Here is a 25342-nt window from a genome sequence, read left to right as displayed (position 1 = left end):
CCTCTTCCCTTTTACAACCGCGTGGGCGTGGTGGGGATGGCTGCTCACCAGTGTGTGAAGTGAATAAAACTCGTTGTATTCTCGCAAAATCTATCATTTTATGGCTTCTTAGTGTTTAGTGATAACATCGGATAGAGCACCATCCCCAAATGAGCGTCTAGTCCGTGCCGTGTGATCGAGTGTGTGGCAAAGCAGCAGCAGCAGCAGCAGCAGAGTGTGGAGTGTGCAAACAGCTAGTGCGAGGGATTCAGCCGAAAGGATACAGCTCCGAAGGATACACGCAGGTGATCCTTCCCGTTGTGTGTTGTGCAAGTGCGTTTGGAAAACTGTGATCGTAGCAAACATGTCCTTGAAGAAGGTGGTGTCGATCCTGGTGATCTGCGTGGTCGCCGTGCAGGGTGCCAGTGTGGCGCTGAAGGACACGAGCCTGGCCAGCGAGCTGAGCTGGGCCTGCATCAACAACATCAACTGCGTGACGGGACTGGCGAAGGATGTGGTCCAGAAGCTGCAGGCACGCCGTTCGATCGACTTCGGCGTGTTCAGCGTGCAGCCCGTCGAGCGGATCCCGCTGAGCGTGGACGGACGCTCGTCCCGTGCGCTGGACTTCCTGAGCTCGAACGCACTCCAGGTCCCGGTTGGGCCGACCGTGCTCAACATCGAGCGTTCGGCTGACTACCCGAACTACGTTGAGGTGTCGCTGCTCAAGAAGGAAGACGGTAGGTTTCGGATATCTGGAGCGGGCAACAGGATGAACGCTGCCTCGATCACTGAGCCTGTGTTTTGTACGCTTTCGTTGCAGGAGCCCGCGGACGCACCCGCAAGCACATGCGCTTCTTTGTGCCCGCGTTCCTGGTCTTCAGCCAGATCGGCTGGTATGCGCTTGCCATCGCCGGCGTGAAGCTGCTTGCGATTAAGGCCTTTTTGGTCGCTAAAATTGCCCTAATTGTCGTAGCAATGATGACGTTCAAGAAGCTCATGGAACCGGTCGCGTAAGTATGCGAACTCCCGAGGGACTACAGCAGTCATTCTGAACCAACGGGCTTGCGCGCGCTCTTTCTCTCTCTCTCCCTTTGTCTACCGATCTGCGGACAGTGTCATGCCAGCGCCGTACTTCGACCATCCGGAACCGTTCATGATGCCGTACGGCATGGACTTCCACCATGGGTTCGGTGGTGCTAGCAACGACATGTACTCGATGGGACTGGGCGGCCATTTGGGACACCACGACGGACCGTCGGCTCTGCACGCGTCCGAAGGGGGCCTCGGAGCGGCCAGCAACGTGAATGCGGCCGTCGTCGATGCGGCTGCCTCCACCGCTACGGACAAGTCTAGCAGCTCCGCGGCACAGCCCGTTGCGGTCGCCGGTGGTAGCGAGCGTCATCATTTCAGCGCCGGAAGCAAGATTAAGCGGCAAGATGTCTACTCTCAGCCCCAGGCAGCCAAATACTTCAGATAGGCGAAACAGGTGATCTGCATGCGCCGGCACACAAACTCACTCACACCCACGCCGACACTCGAGAACTGAAACTGATGCGGTGTTTGAAGATCGCAGCAATATGGTAGATCGCCCTATCCGCCATGGTGGTGTCTGTTGTATTATTTGTTTCCCAACAATTTGATGTCTCCCGGTCCCCACCCCCGGCCGGGTGGTGATCGCGCCGAAGACAGCGAAGCTGACGAATGACCCCCACTGTTTGCCAAACAAACAAAAAACCTGCCCTCAACCCTTCTCCATCCCGATCCATCATTCCGCGAACCTCACTCCAAGCATCTCCCAAATAAAGCATATTTATTTATTTATTACTTGTGACGGAAACAAGGCGTAAGTTCTGTGCCTTCCGATGCCTACGGTTGAAAGAAAATGGTCAGTTAGAACATTTACTGAAGAAAGGAAAAAATCGCGCAATGGTTCCACCCTACAGACTGACCTATTTCCCGGCGCCAGTGAAACTTATCGGATCGGTGCATCGAAATTGCGATTGCCCGTTTTGTGCAGTGGTGTGAGGCCCCTAATGAGGTATGGTTGCACATCTGCACGAACGTTGGCCACTAGCCCTGGTTGGTGGTGGGATGCAAATTTTCGATTAGGTTTCTCTTCCCAACGAGTTGGTCTTATCGGGCGTGAGCGTGTGCTTTTTTTTGTCTCGCAGTTATTATCACGCATAATCGACCCTTTTTACTTCTCCGTTGGTCAACCCTGATGGCTGTCGGTTTTTCGACGGTACCCGTGATAAACGAATCGTAAAATTGCTTCCGCGAAGTAGCAGCGGTGCGAGAAATATGAGCAAACTACTTTGCTTTGCACCAGCATCGAGCAGCCGGACAGGTTCTCGTTAGAGATTCGCGTGCCGTTCGGTAAAATGGGTGAACGTTAGAGGATGGAAATAATTGGAATACCTTAAACGTTCGTGATGGTGGTGCACTCTCGCAACTCAGTCTGGTTCGGTAGAGAAGGTAACTTGGAAAAACGTTTGTTTTCGGAATGATGCAATCGTAGGAAAAGCATCAATTTAAGGTGGTTTGTTAGTTAGCCGCGCTGTTTTTTTTGGGAAGGATGTTGTTGGATCTTTCTACTGACATTATAATACTCTTTGGCTATTTGTTGATAACCTCCTTAAAACAATGCTATACAGGAAGATGGTATAATTTAGTGCCAAATGAACTTAATTTCAAAGAGTGTACTGTTGTATTAATTAAACAATCTTTTCCAAGTTTTTCTCAATTTAAGTAAAATACACGAAATTCTTGATGCCGGTCAGAAAAAAACATTGTTTGGAAAATAACATGGTGGTATATTGAAAAAGTAATGAATTATGCATAAAGGGAGGACTTTTTTTTATCAATTATATTGTATGACAGATTTTAGCTATATTTTCGATCAGATCTTAGGTTTTGAGAAAAGTTTCACCAAAAATACTGTCCATGCGAATACTGATCTGACATAAATTAATTTAATTTGGGATTTGAGGTGTTCTCCAGTTAACAATTCGAACAAGTTATTCACCGCCTAGAGCGGAATTGAAGCAAGAAAGAATATGATTAATCGCAGCGTAAGGTGTAATCTGACACGATACCACAAAGTAGAGCAAACTTTGCACTAAAGATGAATTAAATAATCCTGCAATTCTTCTCCAAAGGTAAACTTCTGGAAACGCTGGAAAATCCATCCATTCCAATTCACTCAGGAAAGTTTAATCCTTAGATAAAGAAATGGCTTCCCGTAACTCGATTGACATTCGAGCGCCACTGACGAGTACCTTTGCGGGAATTCAAGCAAAACTGATAAAAAAGACTAACAATGAAAGTTTTACCAGTGCGTTACCATTCGGAGAAAATTCGGAAATAATTAAAATTTGTTCGATCGGGTGTGATTGCCGATTGGTTTAGTCAATAAAGAACGCTCGGAACTGCGTGGAATATGCTGGAATATGGTTAATAACCTTGAAGGTGATCAAGAGAAGGCATATTTTATTTTTGAAAATGCTTACCAATCGCTTTGCCTGACTGAAAGTTTGTCTAAAGAAAAATGAAAAAAAAACAACAGGCAGTGGGAAAAGTTTTTCTTTCCAACTCAGCGCTAGATTACCGCCATTGATAATCCTGCCGCAAATGGAAAGCAGAAGAAACCGTTGGCAATAAGATACAATAAATAATTTATTCGATTCACCCGTCGGTTAGCGGGCGCCAGGTTCAAGGTACGTAGGACACGGAAGAAAGTACGCCAACGCGATCCTTCCCTAATGAGTGGGCGCCTGCTGCTGATAGGCTAGATCGTGGGAATCAACCGTCAGACGCCGGTTAAGCTCGTTCGAGAACGACTCCACGAAGCCATCGAGCGCACGGGCCCACCCGGAGCTGTACGTATCGACGTGGTGGTGCGGTTCCGGTGCATGGGCAACCACCTCGTAGGTGACGTACTTCTTGTGCAGCAGCTTCTTGATGCCGAGTATGCTGGCCAGCACCAGGGCGAGCTTGGAAACGAGCAGCGCTTTGCCGACGAGCAGTGCGATACCCTTCAGCACGAGCGCACCGACCAACACCGCCTTCATGACGATGGCGGCCAGCATCGGTGCGTACTGCTTCAGCCGACCGCGGCCTTCCTCGAACAGGCGGCGCGTGTCCAGCGATACGCCCAGATTCAGCTTGCCACCTTCACCGGAAGCGACCACCACATCCGTCGCCCTCGTTGCCCGCCACCGGAGGCTGCGGCTGTGGATGAAGCGCCAGATCTTGTCTGCCACCATCACGCTTAGCTTGTGGTCGTCCGAAGTGGACGCACGGCCCAACACCGATAGCTCGTCCGCGTCCGTATCCGATAGCTGTTCGTCCGAGCTGGAATGGAGAGTGAACGTGCAGTGTATTGTAACCGCCACACAATTGTCCATTTCTGTGAAAACGCATGATGGGACAGGCGGCCTTGCATGGCAAACTAGATGCTGGTCCAGGACATGCTTTCCTGGAATGACTGACATTAAGACCGCTTTTCATTGTGAGCAAACAAAACAGACAATGGTTTGCCAAACGTGAAAAGAATCTCTCAAATGGTTGAGTGCTGTTGGGAAAATTAGGTTGATTGGCAACATTCAGGGAAAGATCCATATTTGTACTGAGTCCCACATTAGTTCCCTCAGGAATTCCGTTTGATATATAACCGACTGCAAAGACACGGATGGTTGGATTTTCCGATTTGAATGGAATCAAGCCTTATCTTATAGCTTATCGAAAACTTTTTAACGAGAAAAAAGTATACAAAAGCAAACCTTTCGAACACAAAACAAACAGAAAATCTTGTGCGGTGTAGTCTTCCACCCAAATTCCAGTATATCAACGCTTTGATTCTGTTTGCTCTGTTAAATCTGTTGACGAACGACGCTGCCCATGTCAAATGCACTCCATCAATCATAACGTACCGTGTTTTCATCAGCTCGAAGCTATCCCCGAGGTTAATGGTGGACTTTTTCAGCATCCGGTTCATGTAGGTAACCAACTTCAGCATCACGCAGGAACTGTTGTCCTTCTGCGTGCATTTGCCACCAAGCCGGCGAATGAAGCTATCCTCTAGCGCCGCCTTGCTGAGGGTGCCGTGTTCCGATTCCTGGTTTTACCCCCGATGCAATACAGAATTTTCGCAAGATGTAGTTAGAATCAGGTTAGAGGCAGCTTTTCGCTGTTCGCTTTGTCCGACATCACTCACCAAATGATTGACAATACTGCCACTATCAACGGCCGGATTAGAGTCGATCAAACCGACCAAAACACACACTAGAACCACCCGTACAACGTACGTCATGTTTGCGAGATGCACTGGAGGCGAGTTGAACGATGCGAACAAAGTGAATTCCTTCGGTGACGCTAGTGACACGTTTCTGTAGGCACTTGCTTCCGTTGAGGCACAATTTTACACGTCTTCGTACGACCCAAGGCAACCGGTGCACATCTTGAACTTGACGGAGACGAAACAAAACTGTGTCCCATGGTCACAGTCTCCCATTTATAAGCCTAACGATCGTCGCAGATGAGGACACGGGTAGCTGACAGCGTGCACGGTGTATTCCACTGGGCAGAAGAACTTGCTTCGTTTAAGCATTTTTTTTCCTCTCACCGATACCGGTTCGTCCAGTAGCCAGTTCGTGCCAGTACGGCATCCACGCGACTCAGGCACGTTAAACGGGGCCATTGCGAAAAACGGGCGGACGAAGAATGGAGGAACAGGTCCCCGTGGAGGTAAATCGAACAACGCTCGCAAAATGGAGGCTGCATCTAGCGCTGATGGGAAGATCGAAAGACGACAACTCGCACGAGCGGCTTGGTGGAAGCGAAATTGTTTTCCTATTATGCTTACACCCGTTCCCTTCCACCCTTACCTCGTGTCTTTGCAACCCGTTGCCGCCACTGCCATGATGGGCGCGGGTCGGAAAATGCATGTCAAACATCCTGCGGAACTCGCCTGATCGGATTCCAACTACGCATCCGTTCGTTCACCATTACGCACCGCGAAGAAACGAAAGGGCACCCAGGGCTGAAAGCCACCCCACCAGTTGCGAGTGGACGGGGGGAGGGAGGGGGTTTCGGACTCGTTTAGAAATCCACCGTGTTCCTTTCTGGGAAATCGTCCGCAAGAACGGTGTGGTGCGGGTTGGAAAATGTGCAACAGCCCACACCCAACCGGACCGAACCACTTTCCATCACATCCGGCGCGAATCCGGACCAGGCGGGATCCGGTACGTTCGCGGTAATTCTAATGCTCGCTTGGTGGGCTTTTAAATGCGCTACACCACTGTGTGTGCTGTGGAAATGGCTGTTTTTGTCCGCCCGCCATTCCGTAGTTGGACGCAGTCGGTATTTGCACGCCCGTGTGTAAAGCGTGTTTTACAGCGAATGGAATTACGTTTCTGCGTAATGGGTGCGCATCTTTCCCTTTCGTCGCTAAGAATGGAAGTGAAAACGGTGATGATTGCACTGCCGGCAGCGATTCTATAACTGCAGCTGGTGCACTTTCGTTTGCAGCAACAGAACATGGGTTTGTTTTTTGTATAAAATAAAAGGTTTGTTCAATTAAATTTCACACAGTCAGTGCCTTGGGCGATTTTGTGAAGTTGTCTGTGTAATTTCACTATCGTAATTTGCTAAAAACACGAAAAAACGAAACAAATGTACTAATACATCGAGAAGCTTTCTACTGTTGCGCTGGAAAATGATTTAATAGTACTTGTATTGTTCTTTAACACTTCAATTATAAAAATAAGAAACTTCTATTACATGATTGTCGATGGGTCACGTAGTACGATGTCACCGGCACTAGCGTTCTCAATAGATGTCATAAAAGGACAACGCTGCAGTTTTCACGGATTTGTAAAAATTAGCGATAAGTATGTAATAAAAAAAGTGAGAATTGTTGAACTAACGCAAACAATGCTAATCTAATAACTTTTTTAGCTATCCACAATCATCACAAATATGGAGAGTTTATTTTACACCGTGCGAATTAAACGTAAAAAATAACTAAAGCGCCTATTATCCGTACTTATCATGACTCGACGATTACCTGATTACTGGATTACATGGTTAATAAGCACATCTCCTTTTTAACATGAATATTAATGTATAATGTATAATGGACAGTCACTTTTTTTTAGTTTGTTGTGTATTAATTCTGTGTGTTTTATTTGTTGCAAAAGCAACTGTCGATTTTTTTTAATTGAGTACATTTTATCTTACAAAATTGAGTCTTTCAGTTCTTCCGTGTACGTCGTTGCAGGAAATATGTCAAATTTCACTTGGGGCTGTCATTTCCGAGCTGCATGGATAATCAGACACTCGGATAATCGGAGTATTTTCATTTGTAAAATACAATACTTATCTCCAGACTCCAGAGAGAAAATTAGTGTGTAGGTGTTCAATGCAAATTTCCACTAAGCGGTTTGTTCTATTGATTCCGAATCAAAAATGGAAATGAAAATTTTGTACCACGTGCACAAGAGCGTCACCCATATTTCCCACATTGAGTACATTTCATCGAAGCTAGTTCTAGCGGAAATAATAGCCTAGTTTTCCAGGAAAGTAGCTATCTCTGTTTTAATGTTATCCTTTGGAAGCTTCAACGAGCAAAAGATAAACAGTTGTTTATGAATTAAATTTATGAACTTATAATTAAATTAAAAATAAAGTACCTAAAAGTCAACAAACTTCGCACAACACAGGAAAATGAACCCATGGTAATCAAGATGAAAACAAAGCATTGCAAAAATGCCGATGAAACTTTCATTTTGAAACTTTTTCTTATGGTGGTTGCCATGTTCTAGTTTATGGAAATATTTTTTCCATTAAAGTAACTTTTCCAAAACCGCAATGATCAACGGAAAAAGCGTACTTTCTCTCTATGACGTATCAACTAACGTTTGTGTTGTTTGTCGCATTAGTTTTTGTTTCTGTCCCCTGAAAACATTCATTAAATGGGAGCTTTCTATTGTGATTTTTTAAATTCTAATTTCAAGCGGTTTTCTTAACTTCTTTGCTTGCTTTTTGATTGTGATTCAGACCTTTTGATAACATAATAAAGCCGTTACGGCGTATGGACGAAAAACCGTCCACTGGTGAATAAATGTGTCAATTCATTTCTTGCACTATCTCGCATCTATCGCTCAGGGAAGGTGTTCTTTGCTTTAACAATCTGAAAATCTTTTTCTAGCAGTGGGAACGAAGAGAAGGAAAACGTTCACAGGGATGGTATGATGGCGTAAGCTTTATGCTGCTGTCGCGTGCACGTGCAAGTGCAGTAAACAGTGCAATAGCCGTTGTTAAGATGATCCACGCTTGGTGTGTTGGTGTTAAAGCTCAACGAAATTGTTGGTATGACCCGAGGAAAATGAACTACTGGAATAAAAACATGTGCGGGAAAGAAAAAAAAAAAACACACACACAATCTGTACTCGGGAAAGCGCTCCAATCCTTGCCCATCCGTAGCATGGTCGAGTGCCCTTCGATATGCCATCGCCCGCCGGCTGTTGTATCGTTATTGGTTTTTCTTTCACAACCCTAACGCGTTTTCCACCACTGTGCTTCAGTCGGAACCATTTGCTGACGGTACGGTGATGCTTAACGACTCCTTGGGTCGTTTTTTTCTGTTATCATCATGAGTATCATCACCATTTCCCGTGCTGGAAACGGTAGTTTCCGTCCGAGGACAAACCATACCCACACACACACAGCGCAACCGGAGCAGTCGTGTAATAACGGATCGAGTTTTTCACTTTTTCCCCCATCCAATGGGATGGGACACCATGGGCCCTGCTTCTTCGCTCGGTATGGTGGATGATGCTTCGCTAGTGGAGCAGCTTTCATTGATAAATCACGATTTTAATGCGTACCATCGTTGCTCGTACTACTTCTTCTGTGCCCGTTTAAGACGCCTTGTTGCCATTGCACTACGAATGCCAGGGCTGGGTTCGTACGTATGTCCACAAAACGAGGCTGCCCTTGAAGCAGGATGGGCTGTCCCGTCCAGTGCCACAAGGTACTCATCCCCCCCCCCCACGCTCACTTCAACCGGTTCCGGTGATACCACTTTCGATGGACACCCGAGTGTACATCGGTTCCTGTGCAACAGTGCCAACAACAACGATACGCCGCATGTTTTCTCTAAGCTAGGGCAAGCTGAAATCAAAATCATAACAGTACGATGAAATGGATTCAAATCGATCGATTGGTGCAACTGATTGATTTGGCGTACGCGAAACGCAAAACCCCATTACTAACGAGCAGATCCTTCTGGCCTCTGTCGAAACAGACGCATCGAGTGGTGAACCCGCAAAACGGCTGATGGATCGATTATGGTGGCGCATCCGTCGTCTGCGTAGCATTGAATCCGAAAGCTAGCAAACCGAATGGTCGACACCAAAACAAGGATAACTGGCATCGAGAAATATGATGAGGGCCGGAGATGGATGAGGCAATACGAATCGCTTCTTTGACTTTGGGGCCAAAGGAAGGTTAGTGTGTTTGATCCATTTCCATGATATTTCACCGCAAACCTATCCGTGCCACGTTACACCATCGAAATGGAAATAAGAAATAAATCTTACCCCCAAATGGGATTACGTTGGTTGCGTTTATTTTTCGCTTCACCCGGGCACGGTTTGATCAATGTAATTTGCGCTCGGTATCGATTACGAGCTGAAACTAAGATACCTCATCATGGGTTCCGGTAGATTGTTTGGTCGTAAATTTGGTCGCAAAGAGGATCATTAGAGGGACGTTATCGCTGGAAGGAAGTGTTTTTGCAATATAATGGAGTTTCGGTACGAGATTAATTGCTAGTCTGGTTGATGGAAGGGACGATTATTATCAAACCTTTTGCGTGATAATGGTGATGAAAGAAGTGCTTGAATTTACATTCATTCTGCGAACTGATTGAGATTGGAGTTGAATTTCCAGTGGACCATTGATGGGTGGCTTGTGTTTAGCTGAGTCTTCTATAGAACCTTTTCAAGTTTTACGAAGGTTAACTGCTAATATCTCTCAAGAAAGCATATTTTGTAGCTCTTTAAATCATATTCGTTTTCGATTCCAAATTTCAATAGATGAAAATTATACTGAAGTTTGATATCGAGTGAAATAATTAGTATAGACTATTCAAACATTCTGTCCGCTATGAAGTTGTAGTTGATATTCACGGTACATTATATAGCAACACGGTTTCGTAGAATGGTTGTTTAATTTATTGTACATGTCATAAATATTTACACTAGCATGGCATTAGCATGCAGGGATGAACACGATTGGATGCATGATATACAATATGACAACACGGCTCGCCTTGCCGCTCTCTCCTCATTTTTCTGCCTTCACATCCTTGCCGCTGCTGCGATACTCCGAGTAGCCTTGGTAGGCGAGATCATCCCCAAACTTCACACTGCTTCCCTGAACATCTGTCCGTCCCGATTCGCGGTAGTAGTTGCTGTACGGCGAAGCATAGCCTCCGTCCGGTCGCGAGTAGTGCTGCCCAGCGTACTCTTTGTACGGGCTGTAACCGATCGAACCGAGCCCCTGTGGCGAATACTGTGGTTGATACCCGCCCGAGAAGATATCGTTCGTGCAGCAGCTCTGGTGTGGCTTGAACAGCTTCAGATAGCCGATCACACCCGGCACAATAATGGCCAGAAAACCGAGCAGCTTCTTGAAGCTGGCCAGCCCGAGCACGAGCGGCAGGAAGAGCAGCAGCTTCAGCTTGAACACCTTCAGTATCAGCAGCAGTGGGATGAAGATCTTCTTTAGCCGATGGCGCGTAAACAGTGGTGCCTTCTTGTCTTCGATCACATCGATCTCGTCCGAGATTTCGTCGATAAAGCGGGCAGAATATCGTCCCTCCTCCGTGAGTTGGTCGGGCATTTGGAACTCCAGTGCCGTTGACTTGACGAAACGTTCCAACCGGCGCAGAGCGTACTTGTATAGCAGCTCCCACTCGGAGTCACTGTGACGGGATTCGCCTACAAACTCGTAGCCTTCCTGTGCCAGAGAACGAAGCTGTGTTTCCGGTAGTCGTATAATGCGTGCATCGCTGGTAAGTCTGTGTGACATGGTAAAGAGCAGAGTTGTGGATTGAAGTTTAGAATAATGTATAAGTGGGTAATCTGATAATAAAACACTTACTGGTATTGATCCTTATCAAAGAACTCGCCGAATGTATTGAGCGCCTGGGATTTGAAGCATTCGGCCAGCTCGCCATTCAAACATTGGGTGTTTGTGCGTGCGAGGTACGGATCCACATTGCCGCCGGTTCCAAGACCGATAAAGTCCAGCAGGTTCTTACCCTGCCTTCGTTCCTCTCCGACCGCTGGTTGCTGTAGGACAGGCACTGATGGACCACCGTCGTTTGTTCTGGATGTTTGGTCCGGTAGTTTGATGCCCTCCGGTAGACCTGGAGAGACACAGAATGCCAGCAGCAGAACCGCCAAGACACCGACCGGTCCCAACCACGTTCCGCCCCGATGTGAATGCTTCACGAGGACATGCATTTCTGGAAAGGACATACAAACAGCAAAGCGGAGTAAGTATCGAATGGATCGGTCGTGCGTGGGTCGTACGAATCAACTGTCTCCTACTTTCCCATGGCAAGCCCACGGTCCCTTCCCAACGAATGGTGGTCCACTTTGCGCCTGTTTGTTCGCTCCCCCAATTGTTCACTCGCTTTCCGAGACTGTCGGTTAGTGATTAGTGCAACAATCGAACAAGGTTCGATGGTAGGGCCCCTAGCCTAGCTTAATGCTCCGATAAACCCATCAACCACGCACGTCATCAGGCGTGACGATAGCGAACAGCACACGTGAGAGCTGGCAAAGATGAACCACTTGTTAACACGCAGCAACCTGCAAGCCATTTGGCAGCCGAGGCGCCCGATACCCTTGCGATCGATCGGCCGATCGACCGATCGAGGTAACCCACTGAGCGCAGTGGAAAACTTGCACTCGATCGCAACCCAAATCCACACGCGATCGATAAGCGCGAAAAGCGGAACGGGCAGGGAAAAACGTGCAGAGTTCCTCGCGCAACGAACGGAATCGGTGTAATCGGGCGTATTCCGTTCCGTAAGGCCCCCCGCCCCCCGTCCAGGTGTTTGCTGCCGCGCTGCGATGGAGCAGCGGGCCGAGAAAGCGCAGTGCGTGGAATTCGAATTTCTCTCCGGCTGGTCGTGTCTTTGCCCGAGCCGAGAGGGTGGCAAACTGGGGAAACAAAAACGAGTGGATTCAGCAACTAAGCCGGTGGACACATTTAGCGTACCTGGAGCGGATTGGGGATTGTGGTGGAAGTTTGAGTGCGTTGTGCAATGTGCGGCTCATAATTATGTTCCGAAATAAGAAATGTTATCGTGTTTATGGAGACAAGCGAAATAAAAAAAACCAACAACATCAGCTGCAACCGACAGCCCTCCACGATGTGTTCATTTTACTGGGACCAAGTGCGTGTATGTGCTGTCCGAAATCGAACACGCAGATATTTGCTTCGCATTGGCTCATGTTTTCCGTTCACTGGAATTTCCACTGCTTGCTAGAAATGGTCGACAAGTACGAAATATCGTTGCAAACGCTTTTTCCTCCTCGGGGTCATAGAAGAGCAGATTCCGAGCGGTAAAACGGTGCACCGGTATCGATGTGCTGTTCCAAATCTCATATTTGAGGTACAGAGAATTTCGAAAATTTGTGCTTTCAAACAAACAAACTTACATTTCATGTTGGCAACATTACTGAAAACCCGTACACGAAATGGGTTTCAGTTCGCAATCGAACCTCGTTTTTTTTAAATTTTTTATACATTTGAGCTCAACCGTAAGATATCAGTTATGGTAGAATGATCTACGAGAAGAGTAAAAATGAAACTTGGTGATTCTAAAAAAATTGCGTAGACATGGTAACATCTTGCTTCTTGTAGAACTTGCTTAAAAGTGAAGTCAACTTTGAAATCAATTTAGCTACCAATCAATCGAATTTTCCTAGCTGGTGATACGAAAAAGTCCCTACATGTACCTACATACTTATTCTCAACAGTTTATGACATAACCTGCATCGAACCGGTTTTTTTTGTTGTTGCTTCGATACACACAATTTTGATCCCATATGAGGTAATGAACGTTTTGCTCGTTATTCCTTATTTCCCACCGGAAAACTACTTCAACATTATGTCAGTCGATCAAAAAAGACGTGCCTCGTGCAAACTTTTCCGCTCGGAAATTGTAAAGCAATGTTGAACCTGGGATTGGGAACGATCTGGTCAGTTACAAGTATGTGTAATATAGCCCATGAAGTTGATTATGTTTGCCGAAACTCGGGCACTTGTGTTTTAGGGAATAGCATAACCACTCGTGACAAAAGCTCTACATCATGCTAGTAACCCTGTTTCAATACTGTCCCAAAACGTTTCTGCGCTATTTTTCTACCGGTCAAACACTTCAGCATTCAAGTTGATTGAGTAACGGAATGAAATGGAAAACGGGCCCACGTACCGATAGCATTCCTTCGGCGACCGCTCACCAATCAGCCAATCTAGCACGATTCACTTTCACTTGCCCACATTCGCCCGCCACGGAGGTATGTCTGTGTGGGTTTCAAACAGAACGGTAGAACTCGTATGACTCACAAGCACATCCTTTCCGTGGGCCACCTTAAAGGGTTTGGGGGTTGCGAACTACTGACAGCTATCTGTTCGGTGGGCACGTGGCGCACTGCTCAAGGTTCACACCACGTCAAACCACCCCGCTACCCCGAAAAAAAAAACTGCAAACACTCACACTCACGTGGCACGTACAGGCCCGAAAGTTGGCTGCACTTTCACTTGCTCACTTTCGAATTGTCATCGGTTTTGCGGTTTTGGAAGCGCAGGTCACCAAAGTCTGCACAAGCTGTACTTCAAAGCGCCCGCAAACACGAAGGATGCAAATCGCTGCACTTCCCGGGAGCATCTAATCTCACACAAACACACACACACATCAGCCCATCCAGTGTGCCGGTTCGTGCTGCTTTATCCTGCGCTCCATCACGTTCACGCACGCGCACAAACTGGTGACGACCTCGACGGAGCCGTGTCTGAACCGACGCACTAAGACCCCACGAATGGGTGCGCCAAAACCCCCACCCCGGTCGAGCTCGGTCCCAGATGGCGCGGGAGAGACCGAGAGCGTGGTACGTCGCAAAGAGAGTCGCAAAGATGCAGCAGACTTGCGATGGAGAAAGGAACTCTGGGCCACCTTCAAAGCACGATCCCAACCCACGCCCCCCCTCGATGCTCGGCTGGAAAGTGGGAAGGTGGGAACGCAAACCCCCCCACGCTCGAAGCCAGGCGCGCTATTTCCGCGAGTGAATCGGTGGAAAATCGGCCTCAGTGAGCTGGCTAATTTCATTAAGTTTCATTGAGTTTCGATTGGCTACAGGCTGCATTGGACGGTGCGCAATCACATGCAAACAGAAACACAGCGGTGCAAAATACACGTGTGCGGTCGTAAACGAGCCGGTTGCAATCATCTCCTGCGCCGGTCCGCTGCATTCCGCACCATCGGCGGACATTTGGATGGTATCGGGCAAGCATGGGAAATGGGAGATGGGAAAGCTTCAAACCGGTTTGAATATAATTCCACAACTGCAAGAATCGGTATGTGCCGGGATGTACGGTACGGCGGTAAACTTTGATAGAGCGGTAAACATATCGTTCGGTCCCATTACGTGGTTTGAGGTTTGATGCGTTGGAGTGGGTTTTAATTGAAAACAAATGTAACATTTTGCTACAATTAATAATGCATCGCATTATCGAAGCGATAATTGTATGAAATTAATTAATTTAGTTATCAAGCCTTAACGATGGGTATGAGGCCGATGAAGGTTTTAAAGTTTCAAATGATGAAGCTCGCTTAAATTTTTTATGTTTTTTTTTTTTTCAAATTGAACTGTATTGTGTTACAGTATACGTGGAATTATTAGTCCTTTCAGGATCTTCTACTACACGCAATTTATTTAAGCTTTCTCGACTAACACATCCGTCCAGTCGGAATGCTTCATACCTAATCGATTTCAACTTCAAATCGGCAGCCTGTTTAAGATTGAAACGATCTCACTTCAACCTTTAATTATTCCAGTTAAACTTGTTAAAAAATGGGAAATGGCTCCAAATGTCTAATTTTAAGAGTTTTCGTGTTCAACCTAAACCCAGTTTTGAATTTTTAGCTAGTTGAGCTAAAATGTCTGAAGGTAGATTTGATATCCTTTGCCTTTTGTAGATTCTATTAGATTCTTTCACAGTTCCATAGAGCGGAAGCTGGAGCTCAGGTTCAATTTGAATAGAAGCTATAAATATGTCGCTTCAACATTGCCACTTAATGTTTAAAACTTTGTAAATTTGCAATCAATTTCAGAGGTGTGCAGTTTAAGTGGTAGTGGTGGACTCACTTCCGATACGTGTAGAGATAGATCAGAAATACTTCCCTGTAACAGTAACTTTGGCTGTTTGACATCCGTTCTGTTAAAGTATTGCTCAATTCACTTTTCAGTTCAATTCACAAGGTTTCAGTGTGCCAGACGAGAAAGTTTCCAGAGTTGCCGAAAAGGAGAAGGATTTAAAATTTATTTCCACGTACGCCACACCAATAATAAACTCAAACATGAGTCCAACTTTACCACCTGACCTCAAAAACCCTGGAAGTGAGTGTGCATAATTCATAAGAAACTTGGTACGTAAATCTATGCTCTATCAATGTATTTAACTTAATACAACAAAGTACAACTTCAATTGAATTGCAAAACCATACATAGTATCACTAGTAAAGTACTGTTAATATTAACTAACCTTAACTAACAAATTACTGCAATCAAAGTTTATGATAACTTAGACGTCAAACGAATTATGATACACGAACACGAATGGTTTGTTATCATGACTTGGAACAGATTTACGCCAAATTAAACAATTCAATCAACAGTTTCACATCCACTTGAAGCACCACCATTCGAAACTGCTTTCATGTGCCAAACCAAACACTAACAATTGGCACCAACGCCCTAACACTGGCTTCTTCAGACCATCCTGTAACGCCGGCTGACCTTCGGGTACGTGTGATGCCGTACGACGGGCCGATGCGATTACGTGAGAAGCGTGCGGTCACACGACAACTGTGAAACGATTTGTCCTATTTATTAGGCCCGTTTCACTACCCCCTTAACTCACCCTTCCGATCAACAACAAAAATGGGCCACTGTTTGTCGGTCATGTCCCAAAGCTGAGCGGAATTTTGATGATCATCGACTGCAATCTATCATTGTTTTCCTATGTTCTGTTGTTGTACCCGCTCACCCCTAGTTGACGGGAAGGTCAGCATTATTTTAGTGGGTGGCTTTTCTGGGTACCATTTTCTAGGCCAAATACATTTACTCGGTACAACCTACGAAAGGGAAGTTACCGAAATCAATATAAACCATTCGCCAGATTGCAGCAACAGCTTCGTCTGTGTTTGTTTCTTTAAACAAAGCGCTGGCGAATGTTAGTTTATCACAGCAATCACTAAAGCTTCCAATCGTTTTCCTCTTAAAGCTTTCAGCAGTGTAAACATCGCTTCAATCGTGTACCGATAAAATTAAAGTACATAAATTACCAGCGGCCCCCGGTTACGGGGGTCCGTTGGTTCAGAGTCACCCACACCATGAGTGTTTCTATTTTCCCGATATTGGAAACCGGGTCACACGCCACCCGAAAGCGCTTGTCTGGCCGCTAAAGAAAGAGGGATCGTTCGCCACCGATGGTTGAAATTAATTATCCCGTGGCGCAAAAAAGGAGCAAATCCGCACGGTTCATTATGAAGCGCCCGGGTTGCCTCTACGAGCCCGTTAGGTGTGTATGTGTGTGGGGCGAAAGATGGTTCCGTGCGTTCAAAAATGACAACCGAAAACGGGCGCTGAAAACGACCCACAGTACGGGTTGTGCACCACCCGGAAAGGTCACGTTTGTGCTATCAATCTTTCACTAGTGCACGGGAATGGTGGTCGGTGCTTCTGTTTTGTTACATCGTTCGTTTCATCACCGATGCGTGTGTTTCTTTTTTCATATTTTGGCGTGCTTTTTTGCTGGTTTTTTGCTCTGCTTTCGGCATTTCTACACATTTTCCACCCCAGCGTTGTGTGTTATTACAAAGTTTCGTTGTTGTTGTTTTTTTTTGTACTCTGGGCTGTTGCTCCTTAATGTTCATGCTTTTCATTTCACCCAGGGTTCGCCTCTCATGGGATTGCTTCGCTCGGTTCGTGGCCCCTTGCTCACAGCTGTTTCTTTTATATTATTTTCATTTCATTAAGTTTCACGATGAAAAGGATCAGTTACAGACCAAAAAGACACCGGTTCCAATCCTCACTAGGGTTCCACGGGACGAGATAACTCAAATACACACGCAAACGCACTCGCGTACACATGAAAATGTCCTTTTTGTTATGCACGAAATCCCAAAACGTGGAAAATACACTGTGGAGCCTCCTCACTGCTCTTTTTGCTACACATTATTCACCGTTCTTGGTCGAAAGGTAATCCCCACAATTCAACGAACAATACATCATCCCGAGGCAGGCTCAGGTGTAGCTGAGTTTACAGCCGATTTTACAAATTAAATACTCACCCCGCGTTGTGAATGGGTTACCGGTACCGCCACACTAGAGCAACAGTGGACAGACTTTGCGAACGAGAGCGAAAGTGAAACTGAATGGTCGAAAGTTCACTTCATTCGGTTTTATACGGCAAGCATTGGCTGTGTCGGGGTTTACTGCCGTCAATGAACGCGTTGGATGGGCGGTTGTGTGCACGGTCCTGGAGGGAGTCCCATACGATGGTTTGGTAGGTGGTGTGGCCAAGGTTCTTTGCTGGAGCACCAACCGGGATGCTGCCAACAGTGGCGCGACATGTAGGTCACTGATTGGTCCGGTAGAAGGGAGATGGGTAAATAGTGGCACGTTCAAAGTTGACTCATTGCAGCACCCAACTTTGTCCGTATGGTGAACCTTGGCGCTGGTATTCGTGCGGATTTGGGGCCTTCATTGTCTCGGACAGGACTTATCGTTGGGTGAAAGTTTGCGCCTTCCAGGGAACTCGATCTGATTAACATTCTAAGCATCGTTTCGTGGGTTTGGCCGTTGGGTGCTGAAAGTATGTTGTAATTCTGACTACGTAATCAAGGGTTTCATTATGGTTCCATTCAATTTTTGGTCATATTTATTGAAACAAACGAATGCAAAACAACCGTATCATACCGCACCGATTTGATTTGATGTACATCAGCGAAATGATACATTGTCAATATTTGGACAAGAAAACCGCCAAGCAGCAATGTTGCAATTGGTTGGTTTTTCCAGCGCACGTTTTTTCAATCAGCAGTCCAGTAAAAACGCTCCCTGCATCCGCACGTACGCAATCAATCTCGGTCGGATCGGTCGCGGGTAAATAAATTCGACAAGTTGATAACAAATTCTACCCACCCATTCGTCAGTTCATGAATAATAAATTTGCCACTGAAAGGCAAACCCATCGGCTGTCGAAAGAACCGTTCTAGGAGGTTCACTTTTGATCTGCTGCTCATTGTAGGAACGGTGGACCAAACGACAACATCAACCAGAGGTTGAATTTTTGTGCTCACTTCCTAACACTGGCATTGGCTTTCACCGAACACGGTGGGGCGTTGGTGTTGATACGCTTTCAGCTGGCGTTGGAACCCGTTTTGCTTAAACCGAAGCCATGGTACGCGATTGCATAATGTCGCGCGAGCCATACCAGCGTACTGCAGCATCCCGGACCAACAACCACAACCAATGCCAGCGGTGAGACTTGGTTCAGCGTTCGCTGCTAGCTTCCCGGGATAGAGACACGGAATGGCAAGCAATCGGAAAGTACGAAAATCAACATAAAACACAAACAAACTTAAACGCACCATCGCGTACGGTCGTCCTCCCACCGTACACACATCAAGCATCTGTCGATTATGCAATGCCGGCAAATCCAACCAGTACACACGAGACGAGACCACACGGACTAGACCGTCCTCTGACTGGATGACTGAAACGTGTGAATCATTTTCCATACGGTTGGACCGTGAAGTGAAGCAGACAGGAGGGCACTGGGTCAGTGGGTGAACATTGAGGCGAAGTGTTCGGGGTTTTTCCCGGAGCAAATCGCAACCATTGAGGCTGAGAACTGTGCAGCAGTACGGTCGATAACCCTGCTGCCGGTTGGATCCGGGTATGTATTGCAAAAGGTGGGTAAGTCCGACCATACCCACCACGTGGGTACGGGCTGTCAGGAGGCTTCTTAGGATTGATTGTGTCATAACGGCGCAAAGTTTAACACGACGTGCCCCTACAACATGATTCATGTTCGTGTACTCACCTACGAAGCATTGCAAGATAAACGCCCGAAAGTATGCAATTGTGCGTACAACTTCTTTTCTTCGAACTATTGCGACGATTAGTAGAAAAGAGTCTATCTATCTATCTTTTATCAGTGTACTAGTAGTAACTAAATACCATGGATATCTTAACATTAATGAGATGTATTTTTAACTCGGAAGTCATTTGTAATCTTTGCCATATCACGTTGACAGCAATTACTTATTCCTCCAACACTGCTTTTGTGAAGCTTCATTATCGAAATCAACCCGTTCATGTTCGTTAGAAAATAGAAGCGTGCTTCAGAATTCCTGGTAATAAAACTGGAAAACTAGCTGTTTGGTTACTACTTAACTGACATATCATTAAACGGAATGCAATGGATATAGAACGACTTCAACGAATAGAATGATTTTGTTCGACGCACGGTAAATTGTTATAAGTAAATAACGTCGACTATAAACGACCCACTTGTAACATTGAGTAAGTAATTATAATAAATTGTGATGTAATGTGAGAACATATTAAGATGGTATGGAAGCCGTTCCATTTTAATTGATATTGAAATTAAGTATTAGTATTATTATTAGTAGACAAAACAAGTATCTGCAGATTGCTGTAAATTATGCATTTATCACGCTTTTGTTAACCAAACTGGAAATCTAACATTATAGAGCAAGTTTGTCATTTCGATACCGCTTCACCATGAGCAAAAGTTTTAGCCACAGCTTCAATGGTACTGTCTAACATTCTAAATTGGAGCTTTTGCAGTGTTCCCCTCGTAATTATTTAACATCGTCATAACAACTTCAAAACAGGAGTGGTAACATATTAGAACAGATTTTGTGCCAATTTTAATTAACTACATTCAGACAGATGCACAATAGCAGCTACCATGGTTCTGTGATGCAAACATTTTTACGTTATTGAAAATGTGACCTGGAATAATTTTATAACCTTTATAACCCCATTCAATTCCATGTGTGCATTGTGAAATAATAAGAAATATGTAATGCACCCACGATGTATTGTTCAGTTTGACAGTGCTTTTCAATCAGTTATCTGTTCATTCTTTCATATCTCCTTCAGCGAGTACAATATGGGCACGGACCTGAGAATGGAAGCGAAAAAAAAACCGAATACAAATACACATAATTTATGTTCGGAAGTTGGACACAACCGTGCAAACGACCAGCTCACATTTTTCTCATTATGTCACGCGGGAAATGAATGTAGCAGCATCTTCTCTCGTGAGACTCTTTATTGTTCTCGACCTGCTTGCGCACATTTTTCGCGCAACCCTCTACATCCTAACAGCACACCTACACTCGATCCCGTCCTATATTCTAGCATCCGTTTGTCTTTGTCACGGTGTTTGAACAACTACTATATTTTACATCCAACCTCGAGTGTGGTCCGCTACCAAAAAAGCCACAAACCCTGTCGTTCGATATGTTATTCTACGTTGATTTTTTTTACCAAACCTGGTCCTTCAGCCATCAGCTTCGGTCCGTTCGGTGGAATTGCTGTCACCAAGGATGGCTAAAACATCCCGTTTCTGTTTACCCAAGGTCCATTGTTTAGTTCATCCTTCCTAATTATAATGCCACGGTGCGCATTTCATTTCCCACATGTCAGTATCCGCTCGGGACACTGGCGAGTGGCCACTCGTCTACTAACTACATACACAACCTGTACACAACGCTTTAATTCTAGCGCAAACATACATGTTTCTATCCGTGCTTCAATTTTCCAAACAAACCGCATCAAATAGCAGCTTTAATATATAATTTAAATAAATAAATAAATAAATAAATAAATAAATAGCTTCATAAATATGTTCACGCATTGATCGAAGGAAAGTAAGGAATTCAGTAGGAAAAGAAAAATTGTTAAAGCCAACTACTTTCCGCTAGTAACTGCACAGTGAGCAGTTGCAGTCTGTGAGAGAAGAAAGCTGCAATTACTTCATAGCGTAGTGAGTGAATCAGGGGAGATTCAGTCACGTAATTTACCCATCACCATCTACTTTCTTGATCAGCATGGAATAGTTGGCCTGCTAGTCGATGTTTGTGCTCCTGCACCTTTGTTCTCCTATCGAAAGTGGTAGAGGCAAATATTGGAGAATAAAGAACTCTCCATTGCCGTTCGGGCGGGGATGGCGTTTGAGGTTTGAAATCTTTCTATCCGTTTCCAAAGCTGATTTCCTACAGTTTGCGGGCATGTACGAGCTTGTTGATATCGTTGAACGTAGTAACCATGGCCGGGTTCGATAGATCCTTGTAGCCGATGCAGTCCTTATAGTGTGCATCGCAGTCCACACCGTCCTGCCCATCCTTGGCCGCTCGCATGTACTTGAAGAACCGCAGAATGTCCGGATTATCGTTGGTCGGTTTGCGAAGCTCATCCAACTCCCTGGGAAACGACAGCAGTACCCGTTAGTGTGTGTTCTACCCGCACAGTACTTGCCATATCATTCATCAATACACTTACCTGCTCAGTTGCGCCGATATGAGATTACTGTACGGTGCATATTTGGCCGGATTAGCGTACATTAGGCAGACGAGCCGTTGTCGGCATTGTTCCTCCTTGTTGGATAGTCCCATTTGGGCAAAGATGGCGTCCAACCGGGACAACAGCGGGCTGTAGAACGGATCATAATTCGTCAACAGCAGACTGCTGCTCGGGATATCGTGGAATATTTTGAAATCGTTCTTGGCCGATTGTTGCTTCCGTCGGTTCACCGCCTGGGCCATGGATGGTCCGACGTACGTTACACGTCCGCCGCCGTAACCGAGCCGGGATAGTGCGTTGGCCGCATTACTGTGAGCGCCCATTGAGGCTGGATCGTAAACGATCGAGTTGTAGCTTGTCCCCGATGGGTGGGCATCTGTAAAGCAAAAATAAATAAATAAAATACAAGAATGTAACTCACCCGAGTGGGAGATTTAAAACACTTCAAATGTTGAATATATATTTTCATATTCATTCTATCAACTGTAAGATTTTCAGTTTCTTATTATTACTCCACTTATTTTAAACATTTAGTCAGAGATTAATATAAAACTTTGAGGATTCTTAAAACTTAGAATTAAGAGTTGAATTAATTTTCCATTAGTGACTTTCGAATTCAGGGTTCGAAAACATAATGGAACGGGAAAATTGTGCATCCAAAGTCGTAATACACACGTATTTAATTATTCAATTATTATGTTTACTATTCCAATCAACTGAAATCCTTGCAAGATTTTTGAAAAAAAAAAAATAAATACATCTTCACAGTAACTTGTAGGAGCAATGCAACCTTTTCTCTTAATAATTACAATTACTGATGTAATGTAAAACAATGTAGTTGCTATGTGTATCCTTATTTTTAGAAATAACCTAGCCGCATTGAATCATGTATGCACTACAAACATTTATCTTACTTTCACAATAAATATTGTATCCTTCTAGCGAAATGTATGATGTACAGAATCATGCCTTGTACTAGAACGATCGAAATGGGCTTTGTTCTATGCTACATTTTTTCGTTAATTGTGCCTTCGTTTGATCCATCATTCCCAACTTACCGTCCGGAGGCAGATAGCCATCATTCATGCCGAAGTCGTGATCCGCATTGTAGGACGTAGTATCCTTAAAGTCTAAGTCGTCCACTGTCTGCACCGGATGGGACAAACCAGAAACCGACGAAAGTCCTGGAAATCGGAATGATGCTGATTAGTATTTAACGACAGGACATCGAGCGAGCCCTATTACCTTTGCCCACTATTTTGCCCAGTGAACCGATGATGCTTGGTAGGAACATCATGATCAGCACGGTTTTTACTATCTGCAGCCCAATCATGACTGGCCAGAGCAGTTTCTTCATGCCTGCAATGAAACAAATTTTTGTTCAGCAACTGTAATGAGCTTGGAACGAGATGGAGCTTGAAGCTAGACGACTGCGTACCTTTGAAGAAAAACAATCGTCCCGACTCGGGTGCTTTCGAAGACGCACGGCTCTGGGCAACGTCCGCGGCTGTACCTAGAAACCGAGCTACTCCCTTGATAACAGCACGGTCGAAGTTGGTGAGCGACGTGGACGAGTTGCTTGTCCCGAAGGGTCGACCCGTAGTGAACGCAGTTTCCACTAAATCCTTTGAATTTCGACTAAACCAATCGCCCACATAGTCGGTCAAGGCGCTCTCGAATTCTTCCAGCTCATTTGGATGCGAGCTGGTGGTGTGATTATTATTGGTTTCTGCTGCATGCGTTGGACAGATAGTGACCACTAGAACCAATATCGTACCGAGTGCCATCGGCCGGGACAAACGCCTAATGGTTACCATAATGAAGCTAGCACACGCTTTCTTTTGTACGTTCGAGGTATCCTTTTACGGCGGCAACGTAATTTCAGATCAGTTTTTTTTTGTAGTACGCAAATGACTCACTCGTGGTTTGAATACTCTGTAACGATGACGACCAACAGTTGCTTCCTTTCGGTTTTATTACTTCCTTCCGCTAGACGCACCATGGGCAACGAATTTAATAACTAAAATAGGTTGGTGCTCGCGTTCTTAACTCGGTTCGGTCGCTCGGTTTGTATGATTGCGACCGGAGAATCTGCAACAACAAAATAAAAAATAGACAATTAATTAAAGCTTGTTGGAATAATGCGTAGGCGCCAGGACACGATGTTTAATGCTGCGGTGGATGCTGCAGCACCCGAATGGAAAACGGAACAAACAATAGATTGAGGGTTTTAAATTGAACCTGTATATACTGTAGCACGAAACCTTACAAGCATAGCGACTATTTTTGTTTACATCGAAGTTGGGGAAGTAATAACAAACCCCATGGCTGCCAGTTGTCGAGTATGTTGTTCTCTTGTTCGCCAACAAAAAATGAACACCGGGGCTGATAGGTACGGAAATTGTGTTGACTAACGATAATGAGTTCCGTATCGAACGTGGGAATTGATTAAATTTCTTCCAATCTTCATAAATCAACCGTTTTGCAGCCGAACGATTATTTTTCACTAGTTTGTAATTGGAAATTGCGCCTGTTTTATACTGAAATTCATCCCGGTAAATGGTTTTTAATGAAAACGAACCCCAATTCGCTTGATGCTTTTCGTATGAAATAAATTCCATTTAAGAACGTCTGAAACCCAATTTAATTTGCAATGTATTCTTCACACATGCTGTTAACAAGCATCGGCTTACAATGTGCGATATGAATTTTGTTTTGCTGTCTACTTAGCCTCGTACCGTTTCGGGAATCTTGCGTTCAATTAACGTAGCCATACGCATCAGCAACGTGTTTAAAAGGGTTGAAAAAGAAGCTTTAGTAGAAAGCTGCAACAAAAACAAACTCAAAATTGGTTTGATCCGGACGGAGAAAGCCAAATTGCACATTCGTTAGCTTGGAAACGAAAGTCGTCAAATATTGATTATTGTCTAATGACTGTACTTAATGGTGGGAATTTTAGGTTTTCCTTGAAGCGTTTCTTTGATAAATATGCTGAAATCGTGTAAGTAATTGTACAATTTTTTAATAATTTATAGTGAACCAAATTGATGACAGCCAAAATTCCGATCCGTATCAATCCCCCGTAGCAAGGACTGACCATCCTGCTATATGCTAAAATTAAGTCTTGTAACTCAGATATATCAGGTCTGACCTAAAAGGTCGTCGAGAGGTATGCCAAGAAGAGAGAAAGATCTAACTAAATGCTATACCTGTAGTTACCAAAAATATCAATTTTTGTATGGTTATTTAGTATTTTACCAACATTAAATAAGCGTCAACACAGTGTCAACAAAAAATACTCATGCATAATTTTATTAATAAAGATTATAACAGAACTACGCGATTCTCGAAATGCGAGATATGTGTTTGTTAGAAGGTCGACAGTTTATGGAATTTGGTTTGCAAATTTCAATCTTTGATCTGTCTAATTTATATTA

The 25342-nt window shown here is 45.0% G+C and overlaps 4 protein-coding genes across 4 annotated transcripts; 1 reads left to right on the top strand and 3 right to left on the bottom strand.

The window, feature by feature from the left end:
- Positions 1 to 343: 343 nt before the first annotated feature.
- On the top strand, positions 344 to 1456 carry LOC128708321 (uncharacterized). The gene is made up of 3 exons (XM_053803294.1): positions 344 to 716; positions 800 to 989; positions 1093 to 1456. The coding sequence occupies exons 1-3, from the start codon at positions 344 to 346 to the stop codon at positions 1454 to 1456; spliced, it is 927 nt and encodes a 308-aa protein (XP_053659269.1).
- Positions 1457 to 3737: 2281 nt separating this feature from the next.
- On the bottom strand, positions 3738 to 5290 carry LOC128708122 (uncharacterized). Its single transcript, XM_053803081.1, has 3 exons — positions 5195 to 5290; positions 4911 to 5095; positions 3738 to 4332 (listed from the first exon to the last, which is right to left on the bottom strand). The coding sequence occupies exons 1-3, from the start codon at positions 5288 to 5290 to the stop codon at positions 3738 to 3740; spliced, it is 876 nt and encodes a 291-aa protein (XP_053659056.1).
- A 5039-nt stretch (positions 5291 to 10329) lies between these two features.
- On the bottom strand, positions 10330 to 11513 carry LOC128706836 (uncharacterized). Its single transcript, XM_053801777.1, has 2 exons — positions 11149 to 11513; positions 10330 to 11065 (listed from the first exon to the last, which is right to left on the bottom strand). Exons 1-2 carry the CDS (start codon positions 11511 to 11513, stop codon positions 10330 to 10332), a joined length of 1101 nt encoding a protein of 366 aa, XP_053657752.1.
- Positions 11514 to 21598: 10085 nt separating this feature from the next.
- Positions 21599 to 23722, bottom strand: LOC128708418 (uncharacterized). The gene is made up of 5 exons (XM_053803397.1): positions 23344 to 23722; positions 23151 to 23264; positions 22964 to 23089; positions 21885 to 22281; positions 21599 to 21806 (listed from the first exon to the last, which is right to left on the bottom strand). Exons 1-5 carry the CDS (start codon positions 23720 to 23722, stop codon positions 21599 to 21601), a joined length of 1224 nt encoding a protein of 407 aa, XP_053659372.1.
- Between the last annotated feature and the right edge of the window lie 1620 nt (positions 23723 to 25342).

The sequence above is a fragment of the Anopheles marshallii genome, chromosome 2 (assembly GCF_943734725.1).
Source record: "Anopheles marshallii chromosome 2, idAnoMarsDA_429_01, whole genome shotgun sequence".
NCBI lineage: Eukaryota > Metazoa > Arthropoda > Insecta > Diptera > Culicidae > Anopheles > Anopheles marshallii.
The sequence above is the reverse complement of the archived record's forward strand: the minus strand, read 5'-3'. Positions and strand labels throughout refer to the sequence as shown.